Source organism: Choloepus didactylus, chromosome 12 (genome assembly GCF_015220235.1).
Source record: "Choloepus didactylus isolate mChoDid1 chromosome 12, mChoDid1.pri, whole genome shotgun sequence".
NCBI classification, from domain to species: domain Eukaryota; kingdom Metazoa; phylum Chordata; class Mammalia; order Pilosa; family Megalonychidae; genus Choloepus; species Choloepus didactylus.
The window spans coordinates 2,651,018-2,673,302 of NC_051318.1; the positions used below are offsets into that span (position 1 = coordinate 2,651,018).

General features: G+C 39.1%; 1 protein-coding gene across 8 annotated transcripts in view; it reads left to right on the forward strand.

The window, feature by feature from the left end:
• The first annotated feature begins 1,505 nt into the window (after positions 1-1,505).
• Positions 1,506-22,285, forward strand: part of POSTN (periostin) — a 32,235-nt gene continuing 11,455 nt past the window's right edge. For 6 of the 8 annotated variants that reach the window (XM_037800263.1, XM_037800259.1, XM_037800266.1 and 3 more), the window contains exons 1-16: positions 1,506-1,655; positions 2,949-3,047; positions 5,984-6,048; positions 7,729-7,886; positions 9,992-10,156; positions 11,018-11,164; positions 11,622-11,763; positions 12,836-13,048; positions 13,625-13,759; positions 14,834-14,982; positions 16,170-16,306; positions 16,881-17,011; positions 17,524-17,654; positions 17,758-17,860; positions 17,973-18,040; positions 18,686-18,731. In XM_037800263.1, the coding sequence (XP_037656191.1) occupies positions 1,537-1,655; positions 2,949-3,047; positions 5,984-6,048; positions 7,729-7,886; positions 9,992-10,156; positions 11,018-11,164; positions 11,622-11,763; positions 12,836-13,048; positions 13,625-13,759; positions 14,834-14,982; positions 16,170-16,306; positions 16,881-17,011; positions 17,524-17,654; positions 17,758-17,860; positions 17,973-18,040; positions 18,686-18,731 (2,008 nt within the window). In that variant the 5' untranslated portion in view covers positions 1,506-1,536. Of the gene's footprint in view, positions 1,656-2,948; positions 3,048-5,983; positions 6,049-7,728; positions 7,887-9,991; positions 10,157-11,017; positions 11,165-11,621; positions 11,764-12,835; positions 13,049-13,624; positions 13,760-14,833; positions 14,983-16,169; positions 16,307-16,880; positions 17,012-17,523; positions 17,655-17,757; positions 17,861-17,972; positions 18,041-18,685; positions 18,732-21,246; positions 21,328-22,285 lie in introns of all 8 variants that reach the window. The other 2 variants (XM_037800262.1, XM_037800265.1) reach the window with 1 other exon arrangement.

Sequence of the window (22,285 nt, forward strand, 5' to 3'; positions counted from 1 at the left end):
CAGAGGCACACAGACAAAGTTGTATTCTTTGCATTCAGAGAAATACACTCGACAGATTAATAGTCTGTTCCTCACAAGGAACTATGGAAGGAATGTAATCCACTTCTTATGCCATCTTCACAGCTCTCCTTTTGAACGGCTCATTCATTTTCTCTACCTTAATATCAAGAGTTTCAAACTGAATGGAGGGCTCTGAATCAGACTGCAGAATCTGTTGTTTCATTTGTCCTTTCTTCATAAACTAGCAGCAAGTTGCAGAATTATTTTAATGCTCCGAGGCAGAATCCCACAGCGCCTGACGGGTGGAATCGTTTCTGGCCCAGCCTCCCCAAAAGCCCTTCCAATCGGGCCACAGGGAGAGTCCACGTGGGTTCTTTCCAGCCCAGAGGGATCCACCCTGGAAGGTGTCTTGGCCCAGGAACCTCCTGCCACAGGACGTACTGGAACAGCACTGCCCCTCCGGGGCGACTGGAGCGCGTGTGTTCCGGGAGGCTGAGCGTAGCTGCCATTTCTGCTGATTGTTCACTTCTGACGTTCAGGGTTTTGCACCCAAAGCATCTGGGCATTTGATGGGTGGGGTGCTGAGGCTGCTAGCCCTCAAATGAGGTGTCGCACAGTGCAACAGTGGGAGGCTTTAGTGACCCTTGGATAGCATCAGAAGAATTTTGGCACTTCCCCTGGTTCTTAACATGAGTTTGACTATCCTGGTCCATTTGGATTAGTAACACCGGTTTCCAATAAGGACTGCTCTCAGTCGACGGTTCCCAGCAATGTGTTGCCTAGAGATTTTCATTATGTAAAACATGGAGTGACAAAACAATAAAGCACAAATGTTTCTCTTCTCTGCTTCATTTCAAAAGTTGGGGAAACTTACCAGAAGTAGTCTTATGTTCACTCTTTGTCTTAATATTTGAAAAGAGAAATGAAGTGGGAGGTATCACCCCAGTTTAGTAGGATTCCAAGAAAAATATATACATGTTTGGTCAGCAAGTCAGAATTTTTAATTTCATATTTTGTGCAAATTTTATCCATTGAAATTTAATTTTTAATCAACGGCCACTAGTCCATTGTGATTTCAGGTGAAACAAGAGCCTTTAATTCTGATGTGAACTGTGATAAGATGTGATAAGATCAAATAATGATAATCTTGTTGAGCACAGGCAAGTTAATCGAAAGTCAGAGATTGCAGAATATTTCTTAAAACATTTACAGAATCGTTTTCAAAAAACAAAACAAAAAAAACACCAAAAAAAAAAAAACAGCTCTAAGTTACAAAAGAATGCAATGAAATATGAACATGCCATGTGCCAGTTATTCATATGATTAAAAATGCATATCTTATTCACAAGAAAAAGAGGCTCCTTCTGCTCAGTAGATACACGGGGCCAGAGTGGATCTGGGCTGGCAGCCTGAGGTTGCTGATCTGGGGGGCTGGCAGCCTGGAGCCCGCCCACCTCTGACATGTACATAAGCCCTGAGCTCTCCAGAGCCAGCCCCAGTCCTCCGCGTGGACGGAGTGCAACGGAGAGACTAAGGATGATTTCCTTCTTGGCCACACTTCCCCTGCTCCTGCTGTTTGTTTTTAACCCTGCAGACGCCAACGGGCATTATGACAAGATCCTGTCTCACAGCCGTATCAGGGGCCGCGACCAGGGGTGAGTGAGTGCTGTGCTCTTGAAAAGAGGCAACCTCAGGGACACCTCAGGGCATTTTTTTAAAACTTTTTACAAAGGGTTAAGTAAAAGCCTTTTCTTTTTTTACCTTTCTAAAAAAAGAAAAGAAAAAAATGAGTAATCTATGATTTGTATACATTTTGTACTTTAAGAATTACTGTCCAAATAACTTGCGGCAATTGCCTTTTATGAAATGGTATATCATTTAAATCTAATTAGCCAAATGGAACAGGGAATTCCTTTATGAATCAGCTTATTTGTGTTTTGCTTCCTTCCTGAAATCTGAATAGGGTTCAAAATTAAAGAATCTGTGGCTCGAGGTTGCAATTATGTTAACAGTTTTTAAGTATCTCACATCATGTTACAGCAGACTTGCAGATTGTTTCATTTAAATTATGTATGAAAAGTAAGTCATGGATAATATGACTAGTTCTCTGCATTCTTTAAGCATTTGATTTTAATTAGTTTTCAATTCTGCATGGGGTGAAATTTGCAAAAACCACATTTCATAGAATAAAATCAACTACAACTTAGCATTTTCTTAAGTTATCAAACATAATTTAGTTACTAAAACAAGTATTTATATGTATATTTTTGAAATGGATCTTGATACTTCTTCCTATGTCCCAGAGGGATTTCCTAATGCTCAAAAGACTACCATCTCTTTAAAAGAGAAAAATACTTAGAATTGTTGCAGAGGATGTTCTGATGTTACACCCATTCAACTAAATCAGTGTTGCTATGTGCAGACATACTGTTTACAAGTTGATCTTAGCGCTCATTTATTTCTGTGATTACTTAACTAGACAGTTACAGAGTATAGTGTCTTTGGGGATGGTAAACTTGTTTCTTTTGGTCTGTGACCTCCCAATTGTCCCAGAAAGCCCCAAAGCCACCCCCAGCCCCCAAATAAGCATATTTTTGGTTTGAAAAGAAGGGTCAATGGATTAGTCCCTCTTAGATAGAATAAGACACGTAAGAACAAAAATTAAACTCTATGCTCTTTGAGTCTTCCTGTTGGGCTAGCTCTTTAAAACACTGGAGTCTGACTCTCAGGGAGGTAAAATTTCTTCACTATCTTTCTCTTTTCCATAGACTTGAGTTTTCCCAATGAGTCAGTACAGTGGGGTCAAGAAACAGATCTGTGCAAGGCTAGGATCACATCTCTGAGAATCAAATCCACATGTTAACCTTGTTTTTTTAAACCACCTGGCCTGTAGATAAGAAGAACCAGGCATCGTGGCGACATTAACCCTTTCTTTCCCTACCCTCCAGTCCCAATGTCTGCGCCATGCAGCAGATTCTGGGCACCAAGAGGAAGTACTTCAGCACCTGCAAGAACTGGTACCAAGGTGCAATCTGCGGAAAGAAAACGTAAGTCTCATCTTCCCATGTGCCAGCTTCACAGACAACACTCTGACGTATATGTCTTCTCTTGGGCATACATGCATTTCTTCTTGAAAATATTCTCTAAATTTGTGAGCTTTTTAAGAGAAGGATCACGTGTGTGTGAATCAGGAGGTTCTCCCCGATCTCTGATGGACCTGATTTCCCCTGAGGGCGGGGGCTGAAGCGCCGGGAGTGTGAGGTGTGGGTTGGACTCAGAGGCAGCCAGATGGGCTCCCGCTGGTGTCGCCCGGAGCTTGGTGATGTCAGCAAACCTCCGTGTCTCAGTTCCCTCAGTTTTTAGAAAAGTGGGCCAGGAGAACAAGCAGACCTGCCATCCCAGGGTTTTGAAGGCAAACATTAATGTTTGCCTCCAGTCATCTGGAAATTGTCTAAACTATTCCAGTTTACTCCATTTTCATCAGTCCTGGGCATGCTGGAGTTGAGAACACTCATGTGTTTCAAATCCTTCGTTTTATCTCAAGGAGTCCCAGACAGGGAGTGGAATCGGCCAGGTGAGCGGTGCCACCCTCAGTCTAGGAAGCAGTGGCCACGGCCCCTCCCTGCGTCCTCGTGGCTGTGACCCACCCTCGTGCTGGATGCCGGAGGACAAGGGTCTGGGGAGCCTCCTGCACAGCCTGGGTGGGAGGCATTGGGGGACGTTTAGAAACCTATTTCCAATTTAATAGCATTAGCACAACTACTAAATGTGGAATCCCATAACCTCCTGGAGCCTTAGTTCTGGGTCAGTGAAACACAGATTTAATTCTGCTGTTACAGAGTTACAAAATGAATGATGGGTGGGAAAGGACAAAATAACTATCCCTGTAAGACCAATGGCCCTGGAAATTCAGCTATTTTAAACGAATGTCACCTGAATGTGGGAAAAGGAGTGGTGACCATGGTCCTATGTAGTGCGCACAGGGTCATCTTCTTTTTCCAGAAGGGAATCGCGGCCCGAGGCACATCTCAGCTGCGCTGGAGTGGTGATGGGAAGCAGGTCTAGGACCCCGCGGGGTTTGCTGCCCGCTCCCTGCTGGGCAGCTCAGGGGGATTTCAGCTGATCCTTATGGTTGACCTGGACACCATCCCTATTGGTCTGCAGACACTGGCTGGACGCGGGGCCAACCACACGGGGCTTTCAGTGACCGCGGCCGTCTGCAGGCCCCTCTGCCCCCGACTAGATAAGAAAGGGCTGCCCTCCGACATGTTCAGGGGAAAGCTTTCCTGCATCCTGCCTGGCAGTCAGGGAATGTGAGATCATCTCACTTTAACCATCTAAGTACAGCAGACATGCCAGGCCTTGCACAGAGCTCATGCTCAGACTCCTTCTTGCTTTCCGTTAAACAGAAAAATCCCTGCATTGAGGGCTGGCTTTTTACCAGAAATATAGCAGCGTCTCCTTTGTTCAGTTTCACGTAGCTTATTTTTCCCAAGTAGTTTCATTTCCACAAACACATTTACATCTCTGCTCTGAAGTGGATGCAAATGCTCGCTTCAGATTACCAAAGAAATCAGTAATGTTGGCAGGAAGAAGGCTGTGTTCGCCATCCGCTGCAGCTGCTAAAACTTCCAGAGACTTCTCTAGGACTTTATGTATCAATGGACAGAAACGTTTGACTTCTGGTTGAACAGTTGCTCTGGGAATTTGGGGTGTCAGTGAACTGAGCAGGTCTAATGAAAAACAGGACACGTCCTTGGTTTAAGGTGTTTTCTATGATACATATTGGCCTGGCAATATAGAATTCTGTAGACTCCATCTGGAGAATGTCAGTGATATTTTCAACTGCCATTTTCATGAGAATTTAGATACTTCTCAGAAGGCAAACATACATTCCTCACTTTCAGAGCAGTGTGTAGTAATGATCTCATTAACTCTTGCCTTGTCTTACTGACATATGGAAACACTGAGTTTTGTATAGATTACGTGTTCTTCTGAAAAAACTACTTTTTTGTCTTTAAAATGTTAACTCAGATAACCACATTGTTCACCTATTAGGTGAAATTGTAATCAACTGTTAAGAATTTTATCCCATTTGGCACATTTATCTATTAAAGATGATCATTCAGTTATATCAGCATGTACCATAGAAATTTTTGTTAGAGTAACAATTTCCTCCTATATTCACTGTTTTACTTCAGGTAAGTGTTATCAGTCTCTCAGCTAAAACAGCTGATCTAATTTAACACATAAACAATTTGTAATGCCTTGACATCCAAATACGTAGTTTCAAATTTATTCATGTGGGAAACCATGTAAATATAGTCTTGGGAGTTGTATTAGGATTTGCATAAGGCTCTCATTAGTTTATGTTTCCAACACCAACTCTATTATATTAGAGAATCATGTGGAATTGGCATTTCTCATTTTTGTTCTGTTTAGGTCTTCTCATCTGTCTCCTATCCTTAAATCTGTATTCTATACCAGAAAATCTTCCTTAAAAATATAGAGAAATTCCAGTAATGTCATATTAAATTTGATAAGTTGAAAGTCTGAATTCTATTATTGAATAAAGTGAAAAAAATGGAGGCACATATACAGGAAATTCAAATTACTCTATTCCCTAAAAAATATAGTAACTTAGACAAAGTTACTTTGAAGATATTTTTGTTTGCTGGAATTTCCTGGTCTGTTACCTTTATTAATTATTGCCTGTATAACTGACCTCTAATTGTTTACTTTGAATGGGGGAGCATTTTATTGGATATTATACTCTAATAACCTGAAACAAATATAACTAATATGATATAAAATATGATATAACATAGCTAGTGTGAATCCCTTGGTGCCAGAAAAAAACTAATAAACAGATTTCTAGATTCTCAGTAAATCATGGCAATAAGAGATATGTTTTCCCAAGTTCATGTCAAACTGCATCCTATTTATTTCCTCATTTTAACATTAACTTTCTCCCAATGGTCAGGACCGTGCTATATGAGTGCTGCCCTGGGTACATGAGAATGGAAGGCATGAAGGGCTGTCCCGCAGGTAAAATCGCAAGTATTGAATTAAATGGAGAATTTGTTTTGTGGGAGGAAAAAGAGTTGAGGTAGCTTGTGGAGAAGCCAAGTGTGTGTCTGTCTGGGTGTGTCTGTGTGTCTGTATGTATTTTGCACCATGATAAATCCAGGGCATATTCCCCATACATGACGTGTTGGTCATCAATCATGGTAATAAACTGTTAACACCTGTTTCTTATACACTGGATGCTGGACAATACTGCTGGAATAATCGCAGAAGCTTAGTCGTAAATTTAAATTAGTTCAACTTCTCTTTAAGAATGAACTCTGCTCTTCAAAATCCCTTTCTTTTGAAATGTCTAAAAACAAGGAGCTGACTACTTGGTGGAGCATTAAAGCATCGTCTTCTCTGGTTGAACAGCTGCTTGTGTAACGTTCCTTACTTGGAAATTTGGTTTCCTATAATTCTGGCAATTGGAAAAAAAAAATAGTTCATCAGTTTCCCCGTTGAAATGACAACCATTCATATATCACCCCAATTATCATATGCTCCCCACAACTACCCTCTTTCACACAATGGGGTCTTCTCTGTGGGCTGGTCACCCCCAGTTCTTCTAAGATGACATGGACGGTTGCGGACCCACCATGGAGAGTCTCTAATCTCCTTTCCCCGGACATGAGCCCCGACTGGTGTCTGCAATCATGGGGTCTGGCCCTAGAGCGAACACCTGGACAGATACCTCACTTGGGGGGGCCTGTACTTCGGTTCATGTCGGTGATGATGCCGTATCATTGGCTCGATGAACTTGCAGTTAAGTAAAATTGATCCCGGCTCTTTTACATGACTGCTCTCAAGTCAAGTCCCTCTCCAGAGGTCTTTATTAACTTAAGTTTAGGACATACATGAAACTATCTGGCATTTTCCTTGTTAGTAGCAACTCATTCTTTCTTCCTTTTGAGAGCTTGTAATTCCTATTTTATAATTTATTAGTCACCTCATCTAGTCTTGGAATATTCACAAAGGCAACCACTCTCCCTTCTGTGATGTTGTCCAAACCAGACTCACTTTCAAATCCTGTAGGATCAGAGACAAAATAAGTTGGCTGCACCGTATGATAGAAATTTCTTAATTAATACATTAATCTTTCTTCTGAAATGCAGAAGAGATATTCTGGAAGTGTTAGATGCTTTGACCAATTTCCTTCTGAAACTATGATGAAAAGAAGCAAGCATACATATTTCTTTTAGGGACTAAAAGCTATAAAAATTATATCCCTATACCTAACAATATGATATAATTTAGGAGCATCAAGTCAACAGGATAGAAATTATTTGCTATGCCATTTTCAGTGAGAAGTGAAAAACATCTTATTTTTGTCAAAAGAAGTAATCAGATTATTGCTCATAATTATAATTGAACTATTATTGACATATCAGGATTAAGACCTAAATAGGTTAAATGTTAAACCAGAATGGTAGTTAAAAATACGTTTTCCCTCAACATGACGACTATATAAAATAGTAGCTTTTAGTTGTATATGATTATTCAGCACTTAAAAAGGCAAGTTTCATATAAAACTGGTGAGTCATAGAGTTTTATTGCCAATGTTATCCATTCAGTGTATTGGGGAACTTAGCGGGAGGTCTGAAGGCTGTGAGTGGTTTCTGGAAACGGTGCCCTGACGCTGGCTCCGCCCTCCCGTTCCAGTCCTGCCCATCGACCACGTGTACGGCACGCTGGGCATCGTGGGCGCCACCACCACGCAGCACTACTCCGACGTCTCCAAGCTCAGGGAGGAGATCGAAGGCCAGGGGTCCTTCACCTACTTCGCACCGAGTAACGAGGCGTGGGACAACCTGGATCCTGTAATCCTTTACTTTTATCACTAGAATTAGCTTTACTGTATTGTTACTTCATTTTGATTGATTTTTGTCTTGGAAATTAATAGAAATGTTATATTTTTCTATTGCACATAGATGAGGATACATGAAAGTATCTTATGGGGAGAGGGGATAAAGCATTTATGAGCCCAGCAGGCTCATAGCTAATAAAAATAAATAGACAAAAAATAAAGGAAGACCAAGAGTAGACTTAAAGGCACTTATTATTACTTATTACTTATTATTACTCCTTTTCTCTTTTTTTCTGGTTGTGAGGAAATATATGTAATTTTAGATGATACCTATAGTAGAAAGATCAGTTAAGGAGCCTAGTATATTTTAAAGTCTATCTGTAGCTATACTATATAGACATATTTATGTATTCTAATTATTTGCAGATATATGTGGATGTTCAGAGATTGATGGATTTATAAACTTGGGTGTACAGATGTAAATAAGCTGCTGTAAATAATACATTTGACTCTCAGACTTCTTCTAGCTTAGCTCATTTACAATATCCTAAATTATGACTCAATTTCCAAATCTGTAAAACTGGGACAGAAATACATTCTTACCTTCTGCTTGGCATGAGGATGAATTGATGATCACTACTGGAGTCGGAGAATAAGGAAAACGTGGGCAGATGGCTCTGGGGTTGTCCTGCGACGTGGACTTGTGGCTGAGAGCTCGCGGAATGGAATTCTCTCCGCTGGTTTCCTCTGCGTGCGTTTCTGCCCCTCTCTGATCCCTCCTGCTGACCGCTCTCCTTCCTTGCCTCGAGAATGGGCCCATTAGAGTCTCTTCCATGAGCTGTGCCCTGCTCTGGATATGCCCCTCGGTGCTTTCAGCTGTCACTTTAATGGACATAACTATGAAATCTGTGGTTCTTGCACTTGTATCTCCCTGGGACTCCAGGAGAATATTTTAACATCCATTTCATTATGACTCCTTACATACACCACCTATTCCTTAAATGCAAGTTTTCTAAAACATGCATTTTCTTTCTCCCAGAAAGCAATTGTTTTTATGCTGCCTGTATCAGTCTTTCAATAGTCAGACTGGAAAACTGCCCGTCATCTTCACCTCCCCACTCCGCAATTCTCACAGACCACACACGATTCAGCTGAAGCAACACAAGCGGCTCCTATGTAACACCCTCGTTTCTGCTGTCCGTTCCCACCGGCTCCATCCCCCGGGAGGGGAGCCCGGTTCTCATCATTCTATTCACCTGTCACAAAACCCCCAGTGCCTGCCCTTGCTTCTGTAATCGACCCCTACCCAGCTGTTCCCGCTTTGCTCTCCCACATCCTTTCCGCATTTCTTTCCTAATGTTTCCTGAGAAACGTACAGGTACGTGCCAACCAAATGAGACAAGTTTTGCACCGCAAAGTTTCACCCTGTGTCAGCAACTGGACTTAGAGCGATCACCACAGCATTCCCGCCCACCGAGGCCTTGCTCCAGGACTATTTCACAGAGCAGGCCTTCCTCGTTTGACGCCGAAAGCATTTTCCTCTGCTTCTGTGCACTCTCTCACCAGGTCTGTTTGTACCTGCAGTTACACGATCAGGACCTCGGAGGAAAACACTTTGTTAACTCATCATTGCCTTCCCCACAGCACCAGGTGCTGGGCGCGGTCGCTCGTGGAGCTGGAGAGAGAATACAGGATGGTTGCATTCTTGAGTTTTTTATAGAATAAACACAAAACCATTTTAGAGGTCAAATATAGTGTACAAATATAATGTCATTTTTCTGCTTTAATTATGATTCAAAGGTATCTTGAAGACCAGACAATTTTGCACCTCACTAAGCTTCTACCTACATCAAAATTCTCATCGACACCTTCTTTTAGTGATTTGCTGTACCCCATTCATGTCAATAAACCTATCAGATTCCATACTCTTAGCTGAATATTTGAACTTGCAACATTCCATCATCAATTGGGATCATATAATTGAGTTATTTATGTCCATTTAATTTGACCATCCAGATAACGCATTAAGAATGTAGCAAGAAAGTAGAAGAGTGTGACTCTAAGAATTGAAATCATTAATCACAATAAATAAACGTCTGTCACTTCCTGTTTCCCTAGGACATCCGTAGGGGCTTGGAGAGCAATGTGAATGTTGAACTGCTGAACGCGTTACACAGCCACATGGTTGACAAGAGGATGCTGACAAAGGACCTGAGAAATGGCATGATCATCCCCTCGATGTATAACAATTTAGGGCTCTTCATTAACCATTATCCTAATGGGGTAAGCGTCTTTAATATAAAATACATTTCTTAATAATGTGTCCATTAATTTTTCTGTATCTTTCATGAAATATTCACAGAAAAAAAATGCTAGTGAGAGTAACATAAGTGCTATATCATGACTTTCCCCCAAATCTAGGGCATTTAAATTTCCAACTGAATGACAGCTTTCTACTAAAGAAAAATGAAATTGACAGTTCATTGACAGTAGACATAGATGTTCTTAAAAAGGAAATTTTAGTAGCTAATGTGGTTTCAAATAATTTTTTCTGGACAGCAAAAAGTGTAGTCAGAGAGCCTGTTCCTTTACTCAGCCTCTGGCTGCTCCACTGATCGGGGTTCTTGTGTGTTTGGATATGAGGCTGTAGGAAACTGCCAAAAAGGTTACTGGGCTCTTTCAAAACTCAAATTTCCAGAGAAAAAAAGAGTCAGTGATGAGGCAATAGTTAGAAGATGGATAGGAATGATTACATTTATGCAACAGTTGTTTCTCTTGCTTAGAATTTATTTTAGAATTAATTACACTACTTTATGTAACATACTGACCCACATTAGGAATAGTTTGACTTTCTCTATAAAAGAGAAGAAAACCAACATTTCAAACAACAAAAAAAATGCTTTTGCCTTGTTTCCCGATTTGTTAATTTAACTGGACTTGGGTTCCGAATGGTTCCACTTTCTTCTAGAGTTTCCTTTTAGACATTGTAATATGTGTCCTCTCCTCCAGCATTTGCATTCAGAATGTCAGCTCCTGCATGTCACATTTGCAAGTATAAATGAAAAACCCGGTATGGGCTCATAGTCTCAGAGGTCAGTGGATAGCTCTGATTGCTGCACTTTGATTTTCTCCCACTAATTGTAGGTTGTCACCGTTAACTGTGCTCGAATCATCCATGGGAACCAGATTGCAACAAACGGTGTCGTACATGTCATTGACCGTGTCCTTACACAAATCGGCACCTCAATTCAAGACTTCATTGAAACAGAAGATGATCTCTCGTCATTTAGGGTAAGTACAAGTAGCCGTGAACTGGCTTTGATCAAAGAAATTCCTTCTCTTTCCCTGTCACAATCTAAGAAAATGCCAAACAAATCCAGCAAAAAAAAAAAAAAAAAAAAAATTCATTTTACACTGATAAATAATTTCTTCATATAAAATAATAATATTTATGTGGACATACTAGATAAAGAATAGTTCTGTGACTATCCTACATTTAGTTTATTTAGAAGTGTCCATTTCAGTTATTAAACACACTGCTGGCTATTGCTACAGTCACACAAACATTGGCAGAATTCCATTCTTGAAAACGCAGTTTAAGGAAAGTTGGAAAAGATGTAGGCGGCTGTGCCAAAGGGGAATGTTTTAAAGAGCTAACAAGAACAAACTGCTTTGGTGAAGAAACCAACTCCCTGATGTCAAACCAGGCTAAGTGTGCTGTAATTTTAAAAAGCACGTTTGGTTTCAGGCGGCCGCCATCACGTCCGATCTGTTGGAGTCCCTTGGAAGAGACGGTCACTTCACACTCTTTGCTCCAACCAATGAAGCATTCGAGAAGCTCCCACGAGGCGTCTTGGAAAGGATCATGGGGGACAAAGTGGCTTCTGAAGGTACCGAAATGTCTTACTCTTGAGAAGTCTCCCAGAGTTCCAGGAAGAAAAGGAAATAAAAAGAATCTAATGCATGCCAGTATCATCAACTTTGATAAACAAAAGCAAAGAAAAGCTTTTACTGTCCACTTTAGAGGTGAACGACAAAAATCATCAAAAAAAAGTTCTTAAAAGCGTAGGCAGAGTGTAATTCTTAATAAGAATATCCTGAAGTTCACATTCTTTTGTACTACCTTCAAATAAATAAATAGCAGACATTAAAAAGGATTAGCAAGAGTTGAAAAGGAATATTAGATCATCAGAGTTTCATATTGTTAACATGATATGCAATGCTTTTAAGTTTATGTTAAAAGATGTAATTGAGTTGAGAAAACTACATGGTTCTCTTGGGTTCTTACTTATTGCTACACAGAAAAACATGGCTTCCTTCCAATCTCCCTTTCTATTTTCAAACAGATTTTATGCTGTGCCTAGCACATTTCACTAAGTCTTTCCCAAAATATATTTAGCTGATTTAAGATGAGAAAATGTGAAGATGCAGATATGGGTATAAAGTAGTTTGGACCTAGATCCATCCCCATTTTGACTATTTTCTAGATGTCCTCTTTGGGCGATTAATTAGTCTTTACTCTCAGCCTCTATCAACCTCTTCAGGAATCATGTGCAGTTATTCTGTTACTGGTGACTACTGCAAATACTGCTGGGTGTTTTGGAACAGATATCGCTGACAATTTTCTAGGACTCTGCAAGGCACATTCCTTGCTTACACATCAGGAATGACTTTCTTATGGTAGCTGAAACTTGATTGATTGCACAGAGCTTCCCTTTTCCAGAATGGCTCAAGTCATTTCCTGAAGCTGATTTCTTCTCACTTCCTACTGAGCTGAGTCTTTCTGCTGCATAATTGTTGGGAAAAAAAGCCAACATAACCACTTAGAATTTAAAAACCTCCAATCAATCCTTAGGTCTTAGATATTCATTAGATTTCTTAGGAATTTCTTAGTTCCACCATGAAACATACCTTTTAAGGGTCAAATGTTATTTTCCTTGCTCTTTTTCTTCTGCCCTCCAGCTCTCCTGAAGTACCACATTTTGAACACCCTCCAGTGTTCAGAGTCCATCATGAGTGGGGCCGTCTTTGAGACCCTGGAAGGAGACACAATTGAGATAGGATGTGATGGTGACAGCATAACAGTAAATGGAATCAAAATGGTGAACAAAAAAGATATCGTGACAAATAATGGTGTCATCCATTTGATTGACCAGGTCCTAATTCCTGATTCTGGTGAGTAACAGCTTCATATTCTTCTACTTACTATCATGTAGCAACTGTGGTGCCTCCGGAGTGATTCCCAGTAAGTCCGTGACGGAAGGACGTGTGCAGTCTAAGGGGTGTGATGCACAGGCACAAAATGAACAACCAGCTGAGTGCTCGCCCACAGCCTGCGGAGTCTTGGGCACTCCGTGCATGGAACTTGGCTTTCCAGGGTTCCCGATGCCATTTATAAAGCTTCTCACCGTGGCCTCGGTTTTTCTTGGAAACAGAAGGAAACTTTTAACCAAATGGTCAGTTTTGGATGAATGAAAGGCCTATGGCACTCACAAAAGCAGAGAGAGATGAGGGTTGAGCAAAAGAGAAGTGAAGCAAATAGAAAGTAGGAGGGCAAAGGTATTTTCTTTCTGAAACCCTCTGTGGTTATTGACCCCAGAATGGATGCTGGAAGTTTTTTCCTGGGAAAGGACAGGTATCTTATCCATGGACATCGCAGTGAATGGCTTACACTGTTAGAAACCAGCCAAGAATTAATACACTAATCCCATGAGGATGACTAACCACGGGCGATGATGGTTTGTCCCGTAGCCAAACAAGTAATGGAGCTGGCTGGGAAACAGCAGACCACTTTCACAGACCTTGTCGCCCAGCTGGGCTTGGCGTCCGCCCTGAAGCCCGATGGGGAGTACACTCTGCTGGCGCCCATGAACAATGCGTTCTCCGGTACGTGCCAGATACGGCGAGCCCACCCCCTCCCGCCCCACAACTTTTTTCTTCATCAGGTTGTTTGCAATAAGAAATAATTGATGTTTTCAAGGTATTGATCCATCTCTGCATAGGCTATGCATCCAATATGTATACAACTTTTTCTCTGCTAAAATGTCCTTCATTTAAAAATATTTAATTATATGAATACTGGTTTACAGGCAGAGAAAGTTTAGGATTCAGTTACTCTATGAATCTAATCATATTTCCAGCATACATAATAGATGAACTAATAGATCTTTATAAAAATAAATTTAATTTGTTTGACACCAACATATCAATATTTAGGAATAAATAGGTGTATTTTGCACCTGAGAATTTGGAAGACAGTCCAACTATAAATAAATAAAAATGAGAGACTAATACATCTTTCCATATTATGTGAATTATTATTTAAAACATTTCATCTAGTAACTTGTATTCACAGCCTGTGCTTAGATTTATGCAATCTGTCACTTTTTCCAGAAGAATTATTTCACAAAGACATATTTAGGTTGTTAGTTAAAATTTAGAAATAAAAAAATAAGTCTCACATTTTGTACCTTTTTCCAAATTATAAATTGTGATACCAAAAATAATTTGCCCCAAAAGCCTCAAATTCCTAGAAATGCTGTTTTTCCTCTTTGTGATGAGGATGGCCACCTCTAAGGTGTGTGTGCTCTGATTCTCTTTCCAGTAACAGCAATGAGTTTATAAATGATTCACCTGTAACCTTCCATACTACTAAAGGACGTCTAATTGTCAGAAAAACCTTGGCCAGTGTTGGCTTTCAGCCTTTGACAATGACCACACTAAAACCACGCAGCCCTTACAGAGATGAAACCCTTGTTCAGACCGATTGGGTATTCTGGTTATTTAGTGGAGAAGGCCATATTTCACATATTTTCCTATTGGTGAATAGAATTGCTAGCCTTAAGCATTTAGCTGACTCATACAATCCATGAGTTTAGGATCCATCATTTTCTCTTACCAGGGGAAACTTTAATGCTTTCTTAATAAAATAATGCTCTTTTAAAATGAACTTACTTATAGATGATACTCTGAGAATGGATCAGCGCCTTCTGAAATTAATTCTGCAGAATCACATATTGAAAGTGAAAGTTGGCCTTAACCAGCTTTACAATGGACAAAAACTCGAGACCATGGGAGGCAAACAGCTCCGAGTCTTCGTGTATCGCACGGTAAATGAAATGGAGTGAAATGAAATATCCACATTGAGTTAAACATCAAATGACATGCCCTTGCCATAGGATGGTGTCACAACAAATGGCGTCCAGGATTTTATAAATGTGGCTTAATAGTAAATATCGATAGGAAGATCAGGGAAATGGCTAACTGGGGGGAAAGACCTAGGAAGGTGTACAAAAAGTGCTATGTATCAAAAATTCAGAGAACTTGCATTTTTCATTATCCATCCATTTATGATATAGAGTATTACTTACAACAACTTCAGGGTTTCACTAAAAACTCTCTAAAACAAGCTTTAGATTTGTAGAGCACTTTACTGCTCATAAGATAATTTTAAAGAGAATCAAATGGGTAACAATGAACTTTTAATGTAAGATGGTTTTCAAGCAAACTTGTATAGACATATAGAGATTTCTGGACTCTATTAAATGGTTCTAACCTACTTTTATTTGGGAGAAAATTTCTGGAAAATATTACTTGTCAAAAATACAGTGCACCTAGTGGTACCTTCAGTTTCTGTGCACGCAGCAGATGCAACTACAGCTCAAAGGGTTCAAAGGAAGTTAAGCATTACCTAGAATTGGATATTCTAACTGCTCCTTTTATTTTCACAATTCCAAGACAGGCATTTTTAATATCAGAAGATAGGCTATACTTTAAATTATGTATATAAAAGTATATTACATTTGTTCAAAAATTTTTAACTAAATCAATCATTTTGACTTATAGTCGATAAGCTCTTGCAGTCAAGAAAATAGAGTAAATATTTGTTTAATTGGATTAAAAGGAGAAAAAGATCTTAAGGGGCACTGAAGTCAGGATGTTTTATGTTTAATATTGACCTAAAAAGGATGGGAGGGATAGTTAGAACCTGGAGAGGAAGAGAGTAAAAATAATGGAAAATGTAGGAGTGGAATTCTATGGTATTTTTTGTAATTTACTGGGAAAACTACATGCTGAAGCAAGAGGTGGTTTAACTAGTCATAGACAACCTGTTGGATAACAAGTTGAGTCAGAGTTTGCAAGACCTTGAAAACAGAAGGAGAAGCTACTTCCTCTGGTCTTAAAGGTCAAGTGACCGCTTGGAAGGACCCACCTGGAGATGTACCTGTGCAGCTGCAGGCATGCAGGAGACGTCAGGTGAGGAAATGGACATCAACCTCTGTCTTGTCTTCACTAGGCCGTCTGCGTGGAAAACGCATGCATGCTGAGAGGAAGCAGGCAAGGCAGAAACGGCGCTATTCATGTATTCCAGGAGATCATCAAACCCGCTGAGAGATCCCTGCATGAAAAGTTAAAACAGGATAAACGCTTTAGGTGAGCTGACCAGCGTCACCTCATGAGAGGAGGAGGCCAGCTGGCATGTGTTGTTGCTCAGCGAGCATCCCAAAAGCCACGCAGTCTCCTGCTTCTCTATGTTTTCAAAATTGAAATATGTTTTTAAACAGCATTTCTTTTACTTCTTGGTGCAACAAAATATGATTTGGTGAGTGAGAAAACAATTCAGTAGACTAGACTGTCCTTTGCAATTTTTTTATAATTAAGTTTTTTAAAAAATGACGGGATATACCAGCAGAGACTATTTGTTTAATAGTAAATGAAAACAAAAACAAAAACAAAAACAACACCCTTCTGTTGGGTTGCAGACTGTGGCCTTGTGATATTTTATAGGATAAAAATAGAGTTTAGGAAACTTAAGAATTATATTGTTCATTTAAATAATTTCCAGGTGATAAAACTTTCTTAACAGATAAATAGCATTTGAAACATACAAAAATGTCATGAGCAGTCTTCTCTCCTTTCTGCAATATATGGATTCTTTGTAATGCCTGGTGGGTGAGCAAATCTAAACATGAATTCAATAAAATAAACGGACCTTTTTCCTTCTTAGCATCTTCCTCAGCCTGCTCGAAGCTGCAGACTTGAAAGATCTCCTGACACAGCCTGGAGATTGGACCTTGTTTGTGCCAACTAACGAAGCCTTTAAGGGGATGACCAACGAAGAAAGGGAAATTCTGATCCGTAAGTAGAAGTGGGTGCTGGATAGCTGCCTGTGACCTTAGGAGCTCACCCTTCCCTCAGTCTTTCCTGGCCTGAGGTCAGCCTCGGAAATGTCCCCTCTGTCGTATTCATGGCCAGTTTTAGTTTCCTTTCATTCTCCTTGGGATGGGTGAAGGGTCACTCACTCATGTTTTTGATTAACTCTTTACTGTCATGCTGTTGGGGTGGATGTTCACTTGTTTTTTTCTATTAAAAGCAACACAACTGAGTGAAGAAGATAGCAGTCATAATTTCAAAAGTAATTTGATTTTTTCTCTCAATCAGTTGGGTAGTATTTTGATTGGACTGATTGTAGTGACTACATGCTTTGACATGATCTCGAGATCAACTTGGGAGAACAATGGGAGTATTGGAGTAATAGAGTGTGGAAAAACTAGTTAACGCAAAGGAATAATTTCCTCCTTAGTCCAAATTGTAGTGCCAAATTGTCCAAAAATATGGCATCTTATTAGGTAAATATCTTTTTTCTCTAGGAGACAAAAATGCTCTTCAAAATATCATCCTCTATCACCTGACACCGGGAGTTTTCATTGGAAAGGGATTTGAACCTGGTGTTACCAACATTCTAAAGACCACACAGGGAAGCAAAATCTACCTGAAAGGAGTAAGTCCTCTAGTATTTATGGTAATATTCATCCATCATTAAATTCTTTTATTGTTCAATATTCATTAAATCCCATTGGCAACCCCCCCCCCTTTATTGATAGGTAAATGATACACTTCTGGTCAATGAATTGAAATCGAAAGAATCTGACATCATGACAACAAATGGAGTCATTCACGTTGTCGATAAGCTCCTCTATCCAGCAGGTGGGTTGTTATTGAACCCATTAATGGACTAAGTAGTTTTCAATTAGAATCAAGACTTTCACACTTTTTTCTAACCAATATTGATTTATTCCTTGAATATCCCTCTTCACAGACACACCTGTTGGAAATGATCAGCTGCTGGAAATACTTAATAAACTGATCAAATACATCCAAATTAAGGTACAGAAGGTTATGAGATTTATTTCTAATATGTTGGACAGATATTGCAGGTTTAATGTGACAGACTACTAAAAAATGACAGAGTTTCCTCACTGTGTTATTTAGTAGGTATCTACTGAACAGCTACTTGGGGCCAGGCAATATGTTAAGTATTATGGGAAATATTAATTTTAATAAGAAATGGCCCTTTCTTCAAAAAGTTTGTAATCCAGTTGGTAATATAAGATGTATATAAATGCCTATAATCTTTCTCTCATTGAACACTTTTGCTACCAAATATGACAGAAAGATAAAGTATTTGCTTATAAAACATTGTCATTAATCACAGTAATTTAAGGCAAAGGAATGTTTTGTCCCTTAGTCCTTGCAGGGTTATACTGGCAGAAATATAAGAAAGGTTATTAAATAAATATTTATTTCCATTATAAATTGGTTATTCTATAAGGTTTTTCAAACTTTGAGTCAGAAATCTGATCAATCATCCGGCAGGATAGCAGGGAATTGAAAGATGATTCCTGTGGAAATTTCATTTCATTTCCATGAAGTCAGTGACAGCTTTTATATTAATAAGAATCAAAATGGCACTATGGTCTTGTTAATCAACTGCTGTGCCTCATGTTACTAAGTGTAAGTGTTTATTTTCAGTTTGTTCGTGGCAGCACCTTCAAAGAAATACCCATGACGGTCTACAGTAAGTACATAATGAACATTTCTCCCATGTAAGTGCCAGAGGCACAAAAAGAAAGCAGCAATCTTCTCTGTATTCACCAACAGAGATTATTGATAATCTGGTATTCAGGATTCCAAACGATGGCAAATCCCATCCCACCTGAACTGGGCTGGAGCCTGATGGAAAAACTCCTCTCTGCCTCAGCTCCAGTTTAACCTCTTGGTCCCTTTCCAAAGTTGAGTGATAGAACCAAAGACCCGCCAGGTGATAAACCTAAAGTTTCCAGATTTCAGGATTCCTGACACTACCAGATTATCAAATTAAACCTTACGACTCCATAAAACAACCATTAACGGTATTTTATTCTCATAAAATGTAGTTTTTGAGATTTGTTTTTCAATGTGGCTCTTTGTTCCTGTGTCTTTTCTCTTTCTTTCATTGTACCTTTGAAAAGCAGAAATTCTTCCCATTTTGTTTTGGCTCTACAATTAAACACTCAAAATATATCAGTGGCTAAAACATTAGTTCAATTCTCACATTTATTCTGGCTATAAAATGATTCTATTTTATACCATGAGTTTTTAGTTATTTCTCAAAGAAATTTGCCTTAAGATTTACACCAGGTATGGTAAAAGAATAGATCCAATATAAGGAGCAAAACAAAATGTCTGCTGCTCTTACTGATTTCAAGTGTGTAGTAATAAAATATTCAGTTACAATCAGGCCAGCTCAGCACTGTGTTTAAAGATTCAGTCGGAATGATTTTGATTCAAAATGACCATATTCCAGTCTGGAAGTGTACAATCTTATAGCAGATATTTTATTACAAATTAAAGAATCCTTATGGGCTCTATTCATCAGAAATATTATGTCACCTTTTTCCACCAAGAATATATATCTGCACTACCTTTCTTTACCTTCTCTATTTTATCCATGCTAGTTCCACCACTTCCTATTTATTTATGCCATGCAATATTTTGCTTACAGTGAGCCTAAAGTGTTATCATAATGCCTTTACATTCCTATAGTAAAATTGGATCTTCACTCACTGAGCAGAAGCTATGCTTCATGAGGTGATGCAAGTCTAATGAATCTTGCCTCTCTACTCGAGAGTTCTTGAAACAACCCTGAGATTTACATGTCCATATCTGATGCTTCTTTTGCCCCTCCCGCATGGGTATGCTGTATTCAGAAGCATTGTTGAAACAGAGACCAATTAATCAAAAATATTCCATTTAGTTTCCTTTGTTGACTTGTCTTAACATTTCCTTAACTTCCAAGATGTGTGTTAATCTTGTCCCCCAAACACCACGGCTTTGAATTGTATGTTAGAAAAAAATGCTCTCTGGTGAATGTTGTTGAATGTGTACCATTGGAGGTGGAGAGGAAGAGACCTCTGTGGGTTTGGCCTTCATGGGAATCTTCCTCTGTAGCGAGACCCTACCCTGCCCAACCACGGAGGAAGAATCAAGAATTGAACACTGATTGGATGTATTTTAGAGATTCATAATTTAGCATCTCAACACAAACACTCTGATAAGACTGACTCATAGTCTCAATTAAGGCTATATTAATTCGTTGATTAATTACACACTAATTCAAAAAGTTGAAACAGCTAAACATCTCAGAAACCCCCGCTGGGCTTGTGCCTCCCCTCTGATGTGTCCACACAATCTATTGGGATTGCACTGTAGCTTTCAAGCAGTCTCTTATCTAACGGACCCATCCTTCAAGGCTTCCAATTAGAAACGACAAAAAGCCAGTTGCTCTGGCGGGATAGCCCTGGAGACTCATTTCCAATTAGTGCAAACGATCCCCAAAGTCAACCCAATAGTGGACTACCATTTTAAATAAATTTTGCACATTATTAACTTTCTTGGGTAGTTGACATACATTTAAAATACACATCTTTAAATTTAAAGCAATTTGAGGATGATAAAGCTGAAAATTAAAAGCATTTTAGCCAGGAACTTAAAATGCTGATCATATCATATTTTGTTGCATAGAGCCCATGTCTGGCTGGCTGAAATTTATTTTTAAGTATTCTGAACTGTTTTGTTCATATTTTCCTTTCTTTATCACTGTTATCAGATGCATGAAAAACATTTTTAAGAGTCTTTTTCCTTTCATTTTTTCTTCTACTTGAGAAAGAATCCAACAATGCAATTTCAGATATTATGAATTGCATAACATTAATTATGTTTGTCTTCTGTTGCTATGCAGCTAATATTTTCAAGAAGTACAAAAGAAGGTAAAGAGCTTTAGTGGTGCAGTTCACGATTATAGATTTCTAGATAGAATTCCTCATTTAGTGAGTATATATTTCACTGGAACAAATGCAAGTCACTACTGGACTTCAGAGTTCAACATCTGGACATGAGAAGATACTAAATAATGAATTTTGCCTGTATCTGACTGCCTGAACATATGACTACATCTGATACCTCCCTAACCTACAGAGACATTTTGAAAGGACAGTTTTGTCCAGGTCATTTTTATACAAACTACATTCATGTTCCACTTTCTATACTTTCAGCAACTAAAATTATAACCAAAATTGTGGAACCAAAAATTAAAGTGATTGAAGGCAGTCTTCAGCCTATTATCAAAACTGAAGGTAAAAAATCAATGTTATACATGGTTCCTTTTATTGCGGAAAAACATCCATATAATAGACTGATTTCTATGAATGTATCTACATTCTTTTTGAAACTAACATGCTAAATATTTCTGTACCAATGGCATGCTAATGTATATTGCAGAATGCGGAGTACAAATTTCTTAGTAGAGTAGATGGTGCATTCCTAATACTTTCAGTACATTTGCTTGTACTTGGCTTAATTTGAACCTAATTGACCATTGTATTAGCACTAGTACCCAGATATTCACTAAACAAATAAATCCTGGGCATTTTTTTGCTGCAGTTGTAGACTCTTTAAGAATGCATAGCTTAGTTGTAACTTTGTTTCCAATCTCCTGGCACTGTTGAAAGAATGAAGCTCTTCCACAAAAGGACAGGTATTTTCATTCAGCAACTTAAGAAAGCAAAGAAGCTGCAAATTGATAAAAGCTCTTACAGTCACACATGATGCATTGTAAAGTCAGACCACCAGAAACAGACGAGAGAATAAGTAGCTGGCACAGAATCCATACCAGCCCTGAACTTATATATACTTCTCACTGATGATTCAGATTAGAATTAAATAAGCAGTCACTCTTCTCTCTACCCTGCTGCCTATGTTAGGCAACTCCAACATCCTCTTTGCTGCCTTCCTTTCATGTATTTTACTCGGCTCCACCTTCTCATTTCCGTGTTTAAACATTTCAGTGTGGTGACTTGTCACCGAGAAAAGAAGGGGTTATCTTCTTCATTCTCTAAGGACAGAAATATTCTTCCAAAAAAGGAATAGATTAAGTCTTTGACTGAATCTCAGGCAAACTATTGGGATTATCTTTGACTTTGATATTTCTCCTCATTCTGTGAAATGGGATGGCAGCTTCTCTAATATGTTCGCCTATTACTTCTAAAGCAAACCATGACTTAAAATTTACACGTTGAAAACGCATGAGGAAAT